Source organism: Gekko japonicus, unplaced genomic scaffold (assembly GCF_001447785.1).
Source record: "Gekko japonicus isolate JY-2015 unplaced genomic scaffold, Gekko_japonicus_V1.1 scaffold14, whole genome shotgun sequence".
NCBI lineage: Eukaryota > Metazoa > Chordata > Lepidosauria > Squamata > Gekkonidae > Gekko > Gekko japonicus.
This window is the reverse complement of record NW_015176452.1, coordinates 2,568,773-2,589,584: the sequence shown is the minus strand read 5'-3', so window position 1 is coordinate 2,589,584 and position 20,812 is coordinate 2,568,773. Positions and strand designations below refer to the sequence as shown.

General features: G+C 42.5%; 1 protein-coding gene across 1 annotated transcript in view; it reads right to left on the bottom strand.

Annotated features, from left to right (window-relative positions):
• The window catches only part of MYO7B (myosin VIIB), an 87,440-nt gene that overhangs the window by 61,279 nt on the left and 5,349 nt on the right, over nucleotides 1-20,812 (bottom strand). Inside the window, 10 exon segments of the mRNA XM_015426818.1 lie at nucleotides 6,945-7,054; nucleotides 7,347-7,482; nucleotides 11,181-11,391; nucleotides 11,833-11,975; nucleotides 12,774-12,893; nucleotides 14,609-14,685; nucleotides 15,387-15,540; nucleotides 17,187-17,300; nucleotides 17,388-17,530; nucleotides 20,459-20,580. Coding sequence (XP_015282304.1) covers nucleotides 6,945-7,054; nucleotides 7,347-7,482; nucleotides 11,181-11,391; nucleotides 11,833-11,975; nucleotides 12,774-12,893; nucleotides 14,609-14,685; nucleotides 15,387-15,540; nucleotides 17,187-17,300; nucleotides 17,388-17,530; nucleotides 20,459-20,580 — 1,330 coding nt within the window.

Genomic DNA, 20,812 nt, shown 5'->3' with positions numbered 1-20,812 from the left:
AGCTTTCCTGCATTTTCACTGCCATAATCCCCATTATTCACGGTGGTGGTGGTGGTGGTGGTTCAGAGGCCTTTTAAAAAACCAGAAATGGTCATACTGATATACCATTATATGCCACTGTTGATTTAAAAGAAAACAAATACTCAAAAAGCTCCCTGCTGGCATGCGGGGGCAGGGAGAGAATTGCTGCCATATGAACTAAGGCATGGGAAATGGCTGTTATGTAGGCAGGAAATTATAAAGGATCCAGCAATTAGAGTGGCACAAGATACAAAAAGACAGATATTGCTGTGTATGTTCATCAAATTTTCAATTTTCCAAGTTGTATTTTGTTTTTCAGATACATCAAACAACTCAATAAGAACAAAGTCTTCAGAAGAGAAGAAGAAGAAGGACGGACCTTCCCGGGCTTTCTGTAGTCCGTTTCGAACAATATCTTTCTCAGATGTCAATTCATGTTGTCTATAGTGTTCTTACAATTCCAATCTTGACTGTATATGTGGTGTTTACAAAAGTTCAGAAACAGCTGCTCATAGCTCTATTGTCTACCGGTCTCCATTCAGGATTATATGCTTAAGCATATAATCCTGAATGGAGACCGGTAGACAATAGAGCTATGAGCAGCTGTTTCTGAACTTTTGTAAACACCACATATACAGTCAAGATTGGAATTGTAAGAACACTATAGACAACATGAATTGACATCTGAGAAAGATATTGTTCGAAACGGACTACAGAAAGCCCGGGAAGGTCCGTCCTTCTTCTTCTTCTCTTCTGAAGACTTTGTTCTTATTGAGTTGTTTGATGTATCTGAAAAACAAAATACAACTTGGAAAATTGAAAATTTGATGAACATACACAGCAATATCTGTCTTTTTGTATCTTGTGTTATGTAGGCAGGACTAGGAAAATCCCAAAGTCCTGCCCACACAACAGCCAGCCTCACATTGTTCTGATCTTTCCCAAAATAATGCAGCAAAGTAGAATTGGGAAAGTTTGCAGAAAATTTAAGGAAAACCCAGGTTGTGCATGAAAACCCAGGTTGTGCATGATGCTGCAGGAAAGCAGGAAAACCCCACAGTTCCCAACAGCATCAAAGCTGGGGCAAATCCCCCATGCAGAAACAGCATCTGCAACTTTACTGTTACCCCTCCTTCGTATCTATCTTTAAAACATTACAGCCTACAGCATCGAGGACTTGGTGGACAAGTGGGAATATCGGCAACTGTATAAAGTGTATATCGGCCTTTAGCCTTTCTCTGAGTCTGTAACTGATAATTTAATATCACTAAATCTATTGGTTTATATATGAAGTACTACTGCCCTCCCATGGCCCTAAAACATAAAGGAAAATAGGTGATCCTTTTACAAGATCTGCTAATCTAATTTCGTAGAAGTCACGTATATGTTTGGTGTTATGTGTCTGTGCTGGACTTAGTCTTGTAGTAAAGTTGATGTTTGAAATTCTTTAAACACAGAGCAGGAGGGTAACTTGGGTTACTAATCAACATTTAATATAACCTAATATAATCAGCACTGTCACTGCATAACACTGAAAGCTGACAGAGTGGTGGGATGCCTATCCAGTTTGTAAAGGCTGTCATAAAAGTTACAGATAACATCACACGGATAATGGTCCCCAGTTCTAAGGGCGGGAAGCTATTATTTAAGACTTTATCAGAGGTAATTTTTTGTGCTAAAGATATCCTCTGGAGAATATTGTTTGCTTATTCAAAGAGAGAAAGCCTTATATTTGTGACTGCTTCTTGTAAACAACTTCTGGTTTACATATAGTCTGCCTCTGGAGCAAGTAACAGGAGAAACCCTCACCAGCGATGCATAAATTAGCAGTTCTAATTGTGCAAATCCATGTCCTTTACTACGTTTTTTAAAATTGTTCGACATAGTACCTCTTTGTTCCGAAGACATTCTTTGCACATTTCCTGTACATATGCATGAATGATAGGATTGAGTTTCAGGTTTAAAAATTAGACATGTTTGGGCACAGAGATGTACTGCTTGGGAGAAGACAGTGCTGTTCACAGACACCGGGGGACAAATCAGCACCCCTAGGGCCAGTCACACACTCTCAGCTTAACCTACCTCACAAAGTTGTTGTGAGTATAAACTGGAGGACAGGAGAATTATGTAAGCCACTGTGGATTCCCATTGGGGAGAAAGGATGGGTATAAAGGAAGTAAGGAAGAAGGCAGAACAAAATGTGTAAGCTTGCCAGAGTCTGAGGATCCTCAGCTAATTGCCTCTCTCTTTCTTTTTTTAAAATTGGAGAAGAAGGGAAACTCCTTCAAAGGAAGAAGTTATAAAAAATATTGGAAACAGCAGAGATGGACAATTTAACTTCAATCTTGAGAGGAAATAACAAAGAAGAATTTGAGGTCACATGGTCAAGGTTTTATAAATGGATAGAAGAACATAACGTATAAAAACTCCTAGACATACAACCGAAAAAAAAGAAATAAGAACTATATACTTAACTATGAAAAAAATATGTATATTAAAATCATAACATGGGAAAGATTTGGTTACGGTTTGACATCAAATGACTATGTAAAAAATGATACAAATTAATCTTCCCAAATGTGCATCTATGTAAGTCAGTGAATTGTCTCTTAAGAGAATCCCTGTCTCACATTTAGGGATGCTGCCTGATAGCAATACAAAAGCATGTGTGTTTCTTAAACAGCTCCACAACCACAAAAGACAACAAAATGAGAGCCCTGGTTGGTAAGGACCACAACAGAGAATGTACATGCACAGGGAAGTTGTTCATCTTGCCCCTTTGTAGGTTGGCACCCACAGAATGCCCTGCTCAGATGAGCAAAGCTATTGTGGTAGAACACAGCATTAGAGATGGCCCTGTAAATATAAGGGTCCAAGGCCATGAAGGGCTTTGTATGGGATAACCAATACCTTGAATTGAACCTGGTAATGTTACCCAAATAGGAGGTCTCCAAATTAACTGGGGGGAATTAACTAATTGGAGTGTTAAGGAATGAGATTGATATCTGAGTTATGGACTATGTTTATTGCTACACTATGGACTGTGCACACATACAAATAGGCTCAGAAAGCTGTACAAGTCACCTGTTGTGATACTACACATAGAAGGTGCCTGCATAAGCCTTAACACACGAATGAGGTTTCAGCTACCAGCCTGGTGAGGAAGCACACATCTCCATTATTGTCAGCAAAACAACAGTTTGAGAAGAAGCAGCCCCCATTGCTGAATTGTTTGTGGTCACGCACTCCACATCTCTGCTTTGTTTCTACATTGGCATTTCCTGCCAGATGGACCTTTGATGACCAGAGGAATGGTCAGGCTTCATCTGCACTTCAATGAAGCATCCTGACGCCAAGTTTTCACACTTGCCCAGATGCCATCCTTTGAGTTAGATCTTAGGTTACAATATTGTCCAACCCTCTAGGTAACATCCCACTCCTATAGGTAACCAATAGGATTAGTTTTGGGATGGACTAACAGGTAGGTGGGTCCAGAGGTTGGCACAGTTGCCACCCACCCAAAAGACCACCTATAAAAAGTAAGAACCATTCACCTGGCCCTTCCTAGCTAGCATTCCCCACAACAACCCCTGTCAGCTTTATATTCCCCTTTTGACCAGCTTGCTATACCCAAACCCTTGCCTCTACTTTGATCTCTTGATCTGCAGTCAAGAGACCCACATGTGCTGGCTGGTTCTGGTTATGTGTTTGAACTCCCTAGATTTCTATTTCTTCCCATCCATTCTTCATTGGGACAACCAAGCTGAGAAGACAGATAAGTATCATCCATCATCACCCCCACCTGCTAATGCAAACGTGCTTATTTTAATACTGTATTTCTAAGGAGCTTGATTGAATGTGTGAATGCATCAGTATTGTTTGTATGTGAGATATTTTCTTTGTGAGTGCATCAGTATTGTTTGTATGTGAGATATTTTCTTAAGTAAAAGACATTTATGTTAACAACACCAGCCTCGACTCCTTCTCTAGTAACCCTTGGGGGAACAGGACCTTGGTATAGTTGGCAAGCACCCAGATTTAAATTGCCAATTGCTGTAAATAAAGCAATTCGGCTAACAGGAGACAGAGCTTGTGAGAGTAGGGTAACTAGTGAGATCTCCACCAGTATTTACAGGGATTTTTCCCTCTGAGAGCCCTCAAAACAAACCAGTCCAAATTAAATAGAAAGTATTTTATTTTAAAAAGTAATAAGAGCAAAAACATACACAAGAGTGCACGGGGAAACACTCATACAAGGCTGACAAAGATAAAACAGAGTAGCAGGAATAAAGATTGGGAGTGGGTGATATTTACCTATCTAGACAAACAAAGTCCATGGAAGAGCAAAGATGAAACTACCTGCATTTTGGGTATGAAGTCTGGATCCAGGACAAGACTACAAAACTGGAGCTCTGGGGAGCCCAGTTATAGAAAAAATTCTCCCTGAGATGGAGTGATGCATTGCCCCAACGTAATAACTTAATGTGTATCCCACAAGATGGACAAAGATGTGGGAGAGGTCTGAAAAAGGCTTTCCTGAGGTGAAACAATGATTTGGGTGAAGCTATGATTGCTTCATCCAGGACAAACTATGGTAGCTAATGGTAAACTATTTAAAATGTGGAGCGCTGCTTGATGGCCTGTTCATTGTATTGGATGGGAAAGCTGTCAATGTTAGGTTTGGCTAATTTAAGGTGAATGTGGGAAAGGGGAGATGGGGTTATGACGCTGATGAGATTAAGTCCAGGTGGACAGGGTTAGTTCTGGAGTGAGGTAGCGTGGCTTTGGAAGCCTATTATTGTGCACTTATGCATACCTTAGAGTGGGGAGGCAGTCACAGCCGGGTCAGACACCTTGACATTATACCTTCCAGAATCACTGCCCAGACATGTCTGTGAGGCCTGCCAGCCTGGCATCCATTTCATGTACATTTTGACCAAGCTGCCTGGCATGTGAGATCTTGGTGGCTTTTAAGTGAAGGGTGCTTGCGTGCAAACTACCCCAGTGAGAGGAGAGGGTCTGCCTGCTTACAGTAACTGATGGACAGCCAATAGAGTGGCTGCAGAATTGGAGTAATATGCATACTTCATTGAGCACCTGATAATAACCTGATAATAACCAAGTTGTGGCATTTTGTACCAACTAGAGTCTCCAATCAGAAGCGGCCACACCACTTTTCTGTAGGGACTTTTAAAAAATAGTAGAAGGATAACCACTTCTTTGAGTGGCTGAGGGAAGGAGGCATGAGTTAGTGGTTGATTTATGATAGACACCAAGGGCTCAATGATGTGCTCCTTACATACTTTAGCAGTCAGGATGGGCAAAAATCCAGGGCACAAGTTGTGGCCTTTGTAGATAACAGGATCCTGTCAACATCCATCATGGCAATGGGGTCAAAATCGTCCATAAACAGACCAGACAATGTATTAGACATTTCTTCTGACTGACCTATGTTACAACTGGCATCAAGATCAAAGTGTATTCTCAACATATGATCTGCAAAAATCTTTGCAAAATATCACAGCTAATTGTCTGTTCCTGAGACTGTAAGAGTTCAGCAGCCACCGCACAGTCTTTTGCGCTTCTGGAATGTTTAACCCCATAAATATATGTTATTTGCTTTTGTTCACCCTTTTTGTATTGTATTCCCACATTTTCTCTGCAGTTTATGTTAAATATATAATATTTTTGGAATATCAGATTAATACTGTTAATTTCAGCAAATATACATATAATACACATTCTCATATTTTCAGTTTATTGTTGTTGGGTTCACCATTTCCTTTTCTATACTCTTTGGTGGTACTACCCCACTCCCGCTGTCTTTGTGTGTTAAAGGGCCATGGATGACCTCAAGGTTGCTCCTTGGCAACCCTAATAATAATAATAATTATCATCATAATCACATCCTATGGCAGTGTGTTTAATATAGCCAGGAGATCCTAAGATTGTCTGGAGCCAGAGGTTCTAGCTCTTTTAGCATTATGCACCACTAGGTGGCAAGCTAGACTTGTTTTTAAGGCAAGAGATGTTTCAGAGGTGGTTTGCCACTGCCTGCCTCTGCTTCATAGCCATGGTATTCCTTGGAGGTCGCCCATCCAAATACTAGACAGGCCCACCCTGCTTAGCTAGCCAGGTCAGGGCTGGCAACTGAAGAAATCTATGGCTCGGAGTTTCTCAGCGGCTGGTACAACCCAACAAAAGCTGGAATATGAGACACTGAAATAAACAGGAGCCACACAAAATGACAGCTGTTATAAAAATAGTTAGAGCCAATTGCTGAAAACTGTATAAAAGCCACTGCAGAAGCTCTTTGGTGCATATTTGTCTGTTGTGGCAGTTCTTCTCTAAGCCACTTACCTGCCCAAAAGCAGGAGGTAATGTTCTGGATTGTACAAGACCACAGCGGGACGATGACTGATGGCAAAAGGACAGTAGAGGATAGGATTGTAAAAGAACAAAGAGTGAAATGAACAGACAGATAAAAGGAAATGCAGCAAGATAATTCATCATGAGCTGTGGAAAAGTACAGAAGATTGCTCTTACTGGTGCTGAATCAAAGCTAATGCATGTATGGCACCAATGGTTGTTTTTTTTTTTAATCTGGGAAAAAACCCTCAGATTATATTGCATCCACAGAACAGCATCACTTGCTGTCCAATCCCAATCCTAAACATCACACCAGTGTAACACTAGGGCAACAAGGCAAAGTAGTGATCTGACATAAACTGCTTGGGAATTATGATTATTAAAAATGTCTATAGCATCTGAACTATAGTGATTTAAAACTGACACAGGAAGCAAATTACAGCTAGAATCTGCACAAGGCTGAAAAGGGATTAGTTTTCAAACATGAAAAGAATAACCTTGAAGGTGGGATCAGCTCCAAGATGCCTGATGCTGCCACGCCCAAAAGAAGCAACGTTCATTGCTGCATCCACCTGGAAGACTTGCCTGAGGAATTTGTTTTTGGATGTATGAACCAACTGCATCACATCAGAACTAAGCATGTCACGATTTTTCTCAAGAAACCCTATGAATAAAAAACAAGAGAAGCTCATCTTTTCCACCTGATACTGATTCCAGTTTGATGCTCAGCTCACGTCCTCTCAGTTCACAGGGCCACATCCTCTCTTCACACCAATAACTTCCTTTTCTACTCCATTTAAATTGATCTTCTACAGAATAAAGCTTTAGCTAAATAATGGAACAGCTGTTCATAATATATCACAAATACATTACTAGTGATCAGCAGGGTACATAACAATTCTTGGTAAGGAACAATCCTTGAACTGAAGGATGACAGGCAGCTGTTACCACCTTACCTTTAGACTGATAATAAACAATACCAGCAAAGTGATTGATTCCAAAGACTGTGTCATGGACATTTTTTGGTGCAATATAGATTTTGCTTCTGCCATGATGAGAGTTAATTTTATTTAACATGGTGGTGTCAGTGCCCTGGAAACAAACACAACATGCAACGAAATAAATTTACTTTCTCTATGCTAGTATGCTCAAAGCAAATAATGAAAACATGTATAAGTGGCACATCAGTACACATTAGTCTCTTCCAGTAGGGCAAATTGTGGCTTCTCAGGTCCACTTCAGGTTAGGAAAATGGCACTAGGAGGCCTTAAGCTCCTCTCCACATATGCTATGGTCCCGATCATATTTGGTCCCATGGGCACTTGGGAATTAAGTTCCAGGCACAGAATTTGGGAAACCGGTTGAGAAGACTAGGTCAGACGTGGGGGACATATGGATTTTGTAATGTGCGGTTATGGCTTGAGAGTAGGGGATACAGCATGGGGCTGTCACTTGACCAGGAAATTTGCAGAAGTTTGTGGATAGTCTCCTTGGTGGTGGAAAGTCACAGCCAATTTATGGCGACTCCGTAAGGTTTTCAAAACGAGAGACATTCAGAGGTGGGCGATCCTGGACTTCCTTGGTGATATCCATCCAAATACTAACCCTGCTTAGCTTTCAAGATCTGATGAGATCAAGCTAGCCAAGGTATACCTCTATTTAAATCATAGTATCAGCCAGTTCAGAACCTCTCAGAATATATTTAAATTTAGTATTTTTAGTATTTTTGTTCCAGTTTGCAACTCCTTACACTTACCTGTTCTGATCTTCATTTGCCATGTTGTTGCCCGCCCACCAACCCACCCAATTTACAGAGATCCTTCCATAGCTCTTCACAATCTGGCTTTATTTTCATCATCTGATATATATATTTGCCCTAATACATTGGCACTTTCTAGCTCTCCCATTGGCTGTGCTGTGCACTCCATCAGCCATTGGCCTATCAACCGCCAATCAAGAGTACTCGCATGCCATTGGCTGGGGGCTGGGTCTGCTCCTCTTCCCTGCCCACTACCAACTCAGCCACTATTCCCTGTTAGAATTAACTGCCAAAACAGCTGTCTCTCCTGACAAAGACACTTCCCCTGCTTGGCTCCTGTGGAACTAACGTTTCCCTCAGTGGTTCTTGCTAGGCAACCAAGCTTGGTTCTGTCAGTAAAAACGCAAAGCCAGAAGGAACTTTCCAGGCCTTTGTGGGGAACTCATTGGGGCCAGTTGTGATTAGGGTTGCCAGCTCCAGGTTGGGAAATTCCTGAATATTTTGTGGTGGAGTCTACAGAAGCCAGAATTTGGGGAGGGGAGAGGCCTCAACTGAACAGAATGCCATAGAGCCCACCCTCCAAAGCAGTTATTTTTTGCTGGGGAACCATTGCTGCCATTCTCCAGGTAAGGGCTGGAGATCACTCAGAATCACAACTGCTCTTTAGATAGCAGAGCTCAGTTTCCCTGGAGAAAAAAGCTGCTTTGCAGGGTGGACTCTGTGTCATTATACCCTGCTCAGGTCACTTCCCTCCTGCTTGGGTCCCCACTGTGGAGAAAGACTACTTTTCCTAGGTAGAGGCTGCAGGTGGTGGTGGGGAGATGGAAAGCTGAAGTCAGAGTGGCAGATAAAAGTAGGTTGATGGTTGGCTGGGAAGGATAGGGTTGCCAACTCCAGGTTGGAAAATTCCTGGAGATTTGAGGGGTCGTGCCTGAAGAGGAGGGGTGGGACCTCAGACAGGTACAATGCCATAGACTCCACCCTCCAAACCAGCCATTTCCTCCTGGGGAACCACTGATGCCATTCTCCAGGTGAGGGCTGGAGATCACTCAGAACTACAACTGCTCTCCAGATGGCAGAGATCAGTTCCCCTGGAGAAAACAGTAAGGTCTCTCTGTCATTATAACTTGCTGAGGTCACCAAAGCAAATTGACACTGAGTGCCCATGGTTCATTGTATTTATTTTCACAATGGCCTTATTCCTAGCTCTGAATAATTTTGTATCAGTTGGAAATTTGGCTACTATAGTGCTTATTCCTGATTCCAAATAATTTATGAGCAGTTTTTGATTCATAAGAGGACTCATCCTCCTATCCCATGATTGCTAAGTTTACTCAGGAGCCCTTGGTGTGATACTTAGTCAAAATCCCTTTGGAAGTCTAAGAATATAAATTCCACTGAATAACCCTTATCTATATGCCTGTTAATCTGCTCAAAGAGCTCCAAAAGTTGGTGAAGCAGGACTTCCCTTTGCAGAAGCCATGCTGATTTTCCCTCAGCAGGCTTTGTTATTCAATGTGCTTAATAATTCTTTCTTTAATAATAGTTTCCACTAATTTATTTGGAAGAGATGTTAGGTCTAACTGGCCTGTAATTTCTTGGATCACCTCTGGATTCACAGTCAGGGACAGAGGGTGATGCTGGGAGAGACTGTGTCCCCACGGCACTCGCTAGTATGCAGGGTTCCTCGGGGGCACTTCTCTCCCTGGTGTTATTTAACATCTATATGCGCTCCCTTGCCCAGCTAGTGCGGAGTTTCAGGCTGGGTGTCATCAGTACGCTGATGACACCCAGCTATTTCTGTTGATGGGTGGCCAACTGGGCACCATTCCTGTGAATTTAGCCGAGGGTTTGGAGGCCATGGTAGGGTGGTTAAAGCAGAGTCAGTTGAAACGGAATACTGGTAAAATGGGGGTTCTGTGGCTGGGTAGGTGGAGGAGCCACAGTTGGGTTGCCAACTCCCGACTCTTGATGGAGTGCCCCTAACACCGGCATTGACTGTCAGAAGTCTGGGTGTGATTCTGGATGCACCTTATCAGTGGAGGCCCACGTCACGAAGGTTGACAGTTTGGCATTTCTCAAACTGTGCCAAGTCAGGCAACTGGCTCCCTCCCTGTCTCACTCTGATCTAGCCATGGTAAATAATACATGCAACATTCACCTCCAGGAGAGACTACTGTAACTCACTGTATGCGGGCCTACCCTTGAGACTGACATGGAAGCTCCAACTGATCCAGAATGCGGCCACGCGGGTCCTTACAGGGACCCCTCAGAGCACACACATTCAACCTGTGCTGTGCGAGCTGCACTGGCTTCCAGTGGAGCACCAGATCAAGTTCAAGGTGCTGGTTTTGACCTTTAAGGCCCCTAACAGTCAGGGACTCACATACCTCTGGGACTGCCTCTCCCAGTATGCCCCAAGAAGAGCATTATGCTTGGAAAGTAAGATTCTCCTGGTGGTCCCCGGCCTGAGAGAGCTCTGGCTGTCCTCAACCAAGGCCAGGGCTTTCTTGGGCCTGGCTCCTACCTGGTAGAACTCTCTACTGGAGAACATCCATGCCCTGTGGGATCTGTTACCTTTCTGCAGGGCATGTAAGGCAGAGATGTTCGGCCAGGTATTCGACTGAGGACAGTGATGGTACAGCATGTAGTCTGGTACTCACATACCCTCCATTCTCCACAAGCCCCCCCACCCACCCGAGGCTTGTGAAATCTGAAATTTCACCATCTTGGAATTATATGAATTTTGCTTATATGTACTGTATATTTTATTGTACGATTTTTACTTTTTAGTTATTTATTGTATGTTCTTTTCTGTTGTAAGCCACCCTGAGCCCTGCTTGCAGGGAAGGGTGTCCTAAAAATGTAATCAAATATATATACAGATAAATAAAATCCCCTTTTTTAAAGTGGAGCACTTCAGGGTCTTGCATGTCTACTTCCAGATGGCCAGTGGATTTGTAGATTCAATGAACCCTTAAAAAATCTAGCTACTCCCTGTGGGAGTCCAGAAAAAAGAGATGATGCTCACCTTAGGGAACCTGCTTTCCTCATCAATGAGTGACAGAATATTCATGGGTTTGAGTGCAATCACTTCTAAGGCTGTATAGTTATCAGTGAAGTCAATGTGGTTCCAGGAGATGTGCTCAGCCAGGTATTCTTCCTGCTCCAACTTGAAGACATGTTGTACAAAGAACTGCTGGAGATGCTCATTGGCAAAGTTGATACACAGCTGTTCAAAACTGTAGGGAACCACAACCCAGAGAACCACAAACATCGCTGTCATGTCAGTGTTACACAGGATCATTAATGTTCTTGTTAAAGTCTAGATAGTGCCAGTTTACACTCAGCTTTTCAGAATAGTATAATTTGTGACAATAATCACTGCATAAACTCTAAAAGTGACAATGTCAGATCAAGCTGAACGCTAGAGTTAAGGCAGCCTTGCCAGTTGTGGATTATTTTATTCCTTTATAGATTTTAAAGAATTACCAGGAGCTTGCCCAGTTCAAATGTACATTTCAGTATGATGCTTAATCAGTATAAATCAACACGTGTCATCCTCAATGTAGAGATTTATTCCCCAAAATATCATTCCTATCAATAGTAGTGGCTAAAATCTCCTGCCATTTGCAAGCATGCAGATAACATTCCACAGACAAATTAACTAGGAATAGCCATACCTGTTGGTATTAAAATTTTCAAAGCCAAAAATGTCTAGTAGTCCAATGGACCTGCAGATGTTCTTATTATCTTGTGAGGGTGGCTTGTAGATTGCAGCATTGATCTTATTCACTATCCACAAGAAGAGGAACCCATAAATCCCCTGGAGAAGGGTTCAAAAGCAGTGTGAAAGCTCTTAGACAACTAACCATTCCACCTCAGTGGGGTACAATGCCATAGAGTACACCTTCCAAAGCATCCTTTTTCTCCACAGGAGCTTCTCTCTGTAGTCTGGAATTCCAGGGGATCCCCAGGTCCCACCTGGAGGCTGGCATCCCTAGACTTATTGCAGGAGAAGGCTGTCTTTGCAAGGAAAAACCCTGCCTCTGCCTCCCATACCATAGTGGAGACACTCATCAGGTGAAGCCACCATGGCCATCGGACCCAGGGCAAGGCCCATTCCTGCCACTGGCCCTGGGCCTACCCCAGGGGCTGTGGTCGTTGCTGTGGGATTCTTTGGGCTGTTGTAGTAGTATTCTGCAGGCCCAGTGGGCTAGGGCCACTAAACTTGGGGGAGCACTTCCATCACTTGGCAAGGAGGTATCTGGGGGGGAGGCACTGGATGGGTGTGGGTGAATCCAGGGCCACAGGGGCAGGGTCCAGACATGGTATTTAAAAAGTGACATGAACTACAAAGGCCTGAGTCATGGACAGAAAGAACTAAGGACAGGAAATGTATTCTTCTTGGTCTCACAGCCCTGCAGCTGTAAGTTGCTCGAGACTTTATCAGATAAAACAAAGAAGCAAATAGGACATTGTATGCATGATTATATCTTTAAACAACTATTATTAGTGCTATTATTGTTATAATTAATGCATTTATTAGGCTTAGGAAGCATTCACGGCCCTTAGTGACCATAACTGGAAAACACACATGGAGAGAATAGTTGGTTTCCTTTACCTTCACAAAGGCATCTTTCACATCAGCAGCTTGGGCAACACTTAAGGGCATGGAGACACTTTCCCCTCGGATGATGATGGAATGATTTGTAAGACTATTGTGGAGTTCCCCGGAAGCCACCTCAAGGAATTAATATTAAATTGGGTTATTTAATGCAAGTGATGCAGGGGGGAAAGTAGTGGCATCTGATTCAGAAAAACAGATATTAAGAGACACAAGAGAAGGCAACAAAACAAAGCTACCATAATGAGAATTATTTTTGTCAATGATAACACAAGAAACCATCTATCAGCAATGAGGGTAACATGGCCAAAACTTCAAAAATTAGACATTTTTGCCTTGCAGTGGCTTGCTTCCTTCCTCCAAGGTCGGGGACAAAGAGTGGCGCTGGGAGATCAGCTGTCCCAAAGGCACCCACTGGAATGTGGAGTGCCCCAAGGGGCAGTGCTGTCCCCAATGCTTTTTAACATCTATATGTGGCCTCTTGCCCAGATTGCCCGGAGACATGGGCTGGGATGTCACCAGTATGCGGATGACACCCAGCTTTATCTGTTGTTGGGCAGTCAGTCTGACTCTGAACCAGAAGACCTAGACCGTGGCTGGTTGGCTTAGGCTGAGCCGGCTGAAACTGAATCCAACAAAGACGGAGGTCCTGTGCCTGAGTCAGGGTGGTCCGAGGTTAGGGATCCCACTCCTGACCTTCAATGGGGCTTCACTGGTGCCAGCGCCAGAGGTTAGGAGTCTGGGAGTGCTCCTAGATGCCTCCCTAACAATGGAGGCTCAGGTAGCAGCCACTGCCAAATTGGCCTTTTACCATCTTCGGCTGACCAGGTAGTTGGTTCTCTTCCTCGAACGCAATGACTTGGTGACAGTGATCCATGTGATGGTCACCTCGAGATTGGACTACTGTAATGCCCTCTTGGCTAAGAGGGTGGGATAGAAATTTTAATAATAATAATAATAATAATAATAATAATAATAATAATAATAATAATAATAATAATAATAATAATAAACATTTGTTTTCATAAGAGTCCAACATCCTATTTCACACAGTGGTCAACCACATGCTCCCAGAAGGTCCACCAGACAAGTCGTGGATGACTTTTGTGTCTCCCAGCACTGGTATTTAGAGGTTTACTGTCTGTGAACATTAAGCTCCCATTTAATCATTGCAGCTGTCCTCCCTGAGTCTGTCTAATCCCCTGAAGTACACTAGTAGTCATCACTACATCCTGTACAAGAGAATGCACACATTTATTATGCTTTAAGTGAGTGATCAATGCTTGTGAATTCCAGTATTATGGGAGACAAAAGAAGTTCTCTTGTCCACTTTCTCTGCTCCATGTATAATTTTATAGATATCTTTTCTCTAACTCACAAGCTTCAGACTCCTTAGCTTTCCTTGCAGGGAAGGGTTTGCAAAATCTTAATCAGTTTGATTGTCTTTTTCAGCATCTTCTCCAGTACTAAATCATTATGTTTCAGATACAGCTACCAGAACTGTGCAAAGTATTCCAAATGTGTCCACATCATAGATTTATGTAAGAGCATTAAGATATGGACCATTTTGCTTTTGATCCCTTTCCTAATCATGTCTAGATCAGAATTTGCTTTTCCTCCCCATTGTTCATGCACAGTGAGTCAACATTTTCATCAAATTATCCACTATGACCCTTAGATTTCTTTTTTGGCACCCTATGTTAGGATTGGCATCATGTAAGTTAGGATTTTTGCCCTAATATACATAATTTTACACTTATTTTTCTAGACTATGTAAACTCTTGCAGAGCCAGCAAACTGGTAACAAGTGGGATAATGTACAAAGCCAATACCTCAAGTAGTTTGGTTGCAATGGAAAAGTGTGCAGAATCGAGCACAGCAGAACAGTCCAAATTATCGTACACAGCAGCTACAAAAGAAAGAGCAAACCTTAGTAAATATATGTGACAATAAGAATGTAGTATGATTTTCATCACTCTATAGCAACTGTAACGCAAGAACAAACATGAGAACAAAAATGTATCATTTTTATAAGACATCACAATGTGACCTGCTTTAAAATGACACAGTATTTCTGGTTGGAAATAGAGGAATCTGAGGATGGTAATTTTCTTACAACCATATATGTAAAGAAGCAGAATATATACTTTAAGAAGTAGTAGTAGTGACATAGCAACAGTGGTGAAAGGAATAATTACAAAGATGCCTATAATCTCTTCCCCAAACTACAGTTCCTCATTGTTATTTCCTTCCAAAACTGTTGATTCCTATAGATGGCTACAATTTTGCATTATTCAGTGCTCCCCCCCCAATATGGCTATGTGACTGTATTTTAATACCTCAGTGACACAAACAGCTTTGAATTACTAGATTTCTCTGTAACTGAAAGGTATTTTATCACATTATATATCAAAATGCATTTAGGGTAAATGATGTGTATAATGAGGAGAATAAGCAGGTCTCCAGATGAGTACCTTTTATCTACTACTGTAGCCACATTTCCACTTCATTCACCTTTTCCAGAAAATAGTTTTTCGCTCAGGATGTAGCTTCATAGACTCCCAAACCCATAATTTTATTTTATTTTCTGTGTACATGCCTCTGACTCACCTTCAAACTCTATATTCCCCAGATGCAAAATAGCTGCCAGCAGTTTGCTGATTTCCCAGTGCTCAGAATCGGAGAACATGAGGATCTTCATAGCAGAGTGGATATGAGCATATTCCTTGGCATCATTACGACCTTCACAGGAAGTACAGTTACCCTGCAAGGCAACACAGATACAAAGCAATCCCCAAATCCGTCCCCAAACTGCAAGTTCAGGACATGGGTCTCTGCTGCTTCAACAACCTAGAACAGGGGTCATTTCGTAGAAAAAGAGCTAGGGGAACTCATTAGCATAACTCATTAGCATATGCCACACACCCTGACATCAGGGGCTTGGCGGTGGACCTGCAAGGCCGGCGGAAGTGCGAGGAAGCCCCGCCAAGGCCCTCCCTGGCCCCAGGCAGGCAGGGGTGGGGAGAGGCGGGAAGGAAGCAACTTACCCTCCCTCTTCTCCTGCCTCCTCCTGGCTGAATGAGGGCTGGAAGCGGGGCAGCCAGAAGCAGGGGGCGGGGCTTCATCGTGTGCCCCGCCCCTGCACCTCACCCGGGGGAACTGTGTTCCCCCGCGTTCCCCCCCGAAATGACCTCTGACCTAGAAAACCCCTAGGAAGGATATCCCATTTCACATCCATGCTGCTTTGACCGAAAAATCCCCATTTTAATTTTACTCTTCCTTTGTGTGAATCGAACCTGTGCTTCTTTATTTTTGTACAATTTTTTCTTCCCTCATACTAAAAATTTCCCATTAAATGTATGTACTTTTCAACATTTTGTATCACTAAATTAGTATTTTACTATAGTATTGTCTATATAAATTATGTAATTGTACATATAAATACCATATATATTATGTGTAGAAACTATAGTACGTACAAATGCAATGCAAATGAATGAAAACCAAAACCACAAACAAAAATGCACGCAATTTTTAGAAAATTTAAAAGGGAACAAAAATCATGTGGCAGGAAAAAACACACATTTTATTATGTTTATGGTTCCATGGAACTAAGTATAATTACACAGCAAGCAGAAGAGTGATGAGTTTTCTTACTGTAACGATATACATTAATGGATGCTGTGGAACAGAATCAATAGGCAGGTGGATTTATCACATCCATTAAGTGTACATATACCACACGTTTTAATGCTTTCTTCCAGTTTGCAAAAAAAATTTCTCCCTAAAAAGGGACATCTCCATCTGTTATTTCACCTAGTCTCATCACTGACCGTTGTGCTTTTACTGTGTGATTGGTTAGACAATATATAAATGAACAAAACAGGTGAATACCAATAGCAAAATCAATATTTAGGTGTTTGTTTCTCATAACAGCATCATGGGCAGACACTCATGCATGAAGGTCAAACTACAAATTATACTCAAGTGCATGGAATTGTAGGCTAGCCTGAATGCCCTGTTTTTGTTTTTTAAATCCACTTTAGAAATATAAGGGATCAAATTAAATACCCTCATGCCCATTGCTCTGAGTACCATAGCAGAAGGGTAGTTTATTAAAAGTGTAATAAGTAAACACTGTTGCACTCATTTTCCAATTGATAGAAGGAACTGGGTTGCATCCAGCACCTTGATTTCAACTGTTTGTAAGCAGTACTTGTTGATTCCTCTTCCCACTGCAGACCTCAAATCAAACCCTCCATTGTTCCCATGGAACCTCTGAATCCAGGTGTAGCTTTTTCAGGGACACGGTGGGTTGCAGTGAAGGAGAAAAGACCCATTCTGCAAGCAGAGGTTCACTAGTGGTTCACTGGATACAGTTCAATGAAGAAACTGGGAACAACCACTTACCATAGTGAGATAGGTGTACTCAGAAGCAGTGCCCAGATTTAGCTTCTTTTTCTGTTCTGGATTCATCCCCATTAACATGCAATAAAAGATGTGATAGTTCCTTTCCTCTGGAGCCTAGAATGGTAAAAGGACCTCATAAACACAATCCTGGCACACTTAAAGCAAGAACACTTAATATGTACCCCAAAAATACACCTTTACCTGGCGACAAACCCTTGACTTCTCCAGAAGGAACTGTTCTATCCTGGCTCCTTCAATCACCCCATTTTGAGTGAAGTGAATTTCAAGGTACTTCCCAAAGCGGCTTGAATTGTCATTTCTAATTGTCTTGGCATTTCCAAAAGCTACAGAGAATGAGATAGTATTCTGAAACACAGACTGATAATGTAGAGTTTTTATAAGCAGGATCATCCCTTGCCTTTACAAACTGAATGCATTTCTTTGCTTTGCATTAAACCATGCTGGGACAGCTGGCATCTTAAAGGTATAAACATTCCATTAAAACAGTCACATCACATCAAGTATTATTTGTTTTTATTTACAAAAATTATATCCCACCTAACCTTTCTGCACTCACAAGGGCTCCCAAGGTGGCTAACAATTTAAAACATACAAGATAAAATAACATTTTAAAACCATTAAAATCAACCCCCCCCAACCACACATCTTTCAAACAATTAAAAACAGAGTAAGATACATACAAGACATAAAAGCAGCAGTTTAAACACTGATTAGCAAGGAGAGATCACTGAGCAAATGCCAAACAAAACAAAAAAAGTCTTAACCCACTGGCAGAAGACAGCAACAGAAGGGGACAGATTAATCTCTCTGGGGATAGAGTTCTACAGCTTTGGCACCATGACTGAGAAAGCCAGTTCCTGGATTGCCACCTGCCTAACCTCAGAAGGTGGGGAAACCCAAAGCAGGGCCTCCAAAGGTGATCATAGTGGTTGGCAGGTTCATAAAGGAGTAGGCAGTTGTGTTGGTTCCAAACACAGGGCTTTGAAGGTCAAGACTGCAAGTTCAGAAACAAAATGGGAGCTAGTATAGATGGGCCAACTCCAGTCAACATCCTGGCTGCACATTCTGTACCAACTGAAGCTTCCAAACACTTCTCAAGGGCAGCCCCATGTAGAGTACATTGCAGTAGTCTAATCTAGATGTAACTGGGACATGCTCCACAGTTGCCAGATCTTTTCTGACAACAAAAGGCCGCAGCTGGTTAACCAGTCAAAGCTTGTAAAAGGCACTCTTGGCCACAGCTGCCACTTGCTTATGCAGTAGTAGGCCTGTCCAGAAGAGCACCCCAAGACTATGGACCTGTTCGAGGGGAAGGCAACTCCATCCAGAACAGGTGAAACCTTAAATCCCAGGTCAGACATTCTGCCCACCAGTACCACTTCTGTCTTGTTGTGATTAAGCTTCAATTTATTAGCCTGTATCTACTCCAAAATTGCCTACAGGCACTGGTTCAGGATTTCGACAGCCTCCTTCAAATCAACTGGAAGTGTGAGACAGAGCAGAGTGTCATCCGGATATTGGTGACAACCCAGCCCAAGTCTCCAGATGACCTCACTAAGGGGTTTTATATAGATGTTAAAGGGTATAAAGGATGAGATGGAACCTTGTGGGATCCCACAGGTCTAAGGCCAAGGGGCTGAGCAGCAGTCCCTCAGCACCACCTTCTGAAACCTACCCTCCAGGTAGGACTGGAACCACCGCAGAATGGTGCCTCCCAATTCCATCCTAATACAGGTAGTCTAGAAGGATACCATGATCGATGATACTGAAAGTTTCTGTGAGGTTCAGGAGAATCAGTAGAGTTTAGGGTTGCCAGGTCCCTCAGACCTGCTGGCAGGGGATGGGGGGTGAACTTACTGGAAGTGGAGAAGAACACTGAAAATAAATGCGACGTGCCTATGTGACCCAGAAGTGATGTAGGCACATCAGGGATGTCGGGGGTGGCAGCGATGCTCTGGTTTTTGGGCAAAACTCTATGGTAGAATTAGCTTGTGCCAAAGAGTTTTGCCCAAGAACCAGAGTGTCGGCCCCACCCCGACATCACTAACGTGCCTATGTTACTTCCAGGTCATGTAGGCACGTTGTGTTTCTTTTTGGCTTCTTGCCTGTTGGGGGGGTAACTGGGGGTGCCCAAAATCAGGGGATCCCCGCCCACACTAGGGGATCTGGCATCCCTAATAGAATTGTACTCCCTCTGTCCATCACCTAGTGCAAGTCAGCCACCAGAGTGACCAAGGCTGTTTCTGTCCTATAATCAGGCTTAAACCCAGCTTGGAAGGGAAATATGAGAAGTCTATACAGTTCTGCCAGCTTTTTAAATATTGACATTGTTATCAACTATACCGAGGGAGATTGACCACACTTTTAAGGCTCATCTACACAAGCCATACAGAAGTATTTGGTGGACTGTTAAGCTCATTCAAGTGGGTAGCTGTGTTGGTCTGAAGCAGTAGAACAAAGTTTGAATCCAGTAAAACCTTTAAGATCAACAAAGTTTTATTCAAGATATGAGCTTTCGTGCGCACGCACACTTCTCAGACATGGTAAGATGGAACTTACCGGTCCAGATAAATAAGTCAGAGTTTGAACAGCAAATTAGCATACAATATAATGAAATGTCTTAACAGATGCAAACAGGAATAACAAGCTAAGTTTATAAGGTCATCATTGGATTTAATTCTGGGGGAAAACAGTGAGGTAAATAAATATATATCAAAATTGGAGATAGATACAACATTTAAATAGGTCCTCAGCTTCCCAGCCACTCTGACCTGACAGAAGCCACTCATAGCCATAACCCATCTGCTATGATCTCTTACTTGCTTCCAAAGGGGGAGGGGGAGAAAACCTGGATATTTGAGCATTACCACTAGATATGCACTACATCTGCTTTCTTACTCCCACTGCAGCAAGCAATCACATGTACTGTTGTGTACCAGCTGCGGACTGCACACCCGGTTGGGTTTGCACGTGGTCATGCGAAGTAGCAAAGCTTTGCTAACTAGAACAATAGCAGGCTAGGATCCTGAAACGGACCAATCGGTTAACCCAGATACTGAACTAGACCTATGGGTGTTAGTACATTGTAAATAGCTTATCACAGGATGTGTGTGTTGGGTGTGGTGTGTTTGGGGATTTAAGCAGGACTTCGGCTCTGCTAGTTGTCTTCTGTTTGAGTGCTAAATAAACTATGAGCTGATTTCATGCTATACGCATTCAAACCCAGTATATTACATGTACATATAGCCTACCTTCTAAAATGGGATTGGCCTCTAGAATCTGCTGCTCAATCCAAGAATGTTGACCACTGACAGAAGCCAAGAACTGCAGTATCAGCTTTGTGCTTTCGGTCTTCCCAGCTCCAGATTCTCCGCTGTAATAAAATTAGAAATCTGAAAACAAACCAACAATTGGCTCTTTTGACCAACCAGAATAAGACGTGACTTCTATTTTCCTTGCTCTTGAAAATTTTTGATTAAATGTTTGAGGAAATTGATTTTACTTTCTACAATCACACTTCCTATGATTGCCCAGTATCAGAAACTGACAATCCAAGCCTGAAATATATTGACAAGCAATTTCACTAAATGGCTTCTAGGCAATAA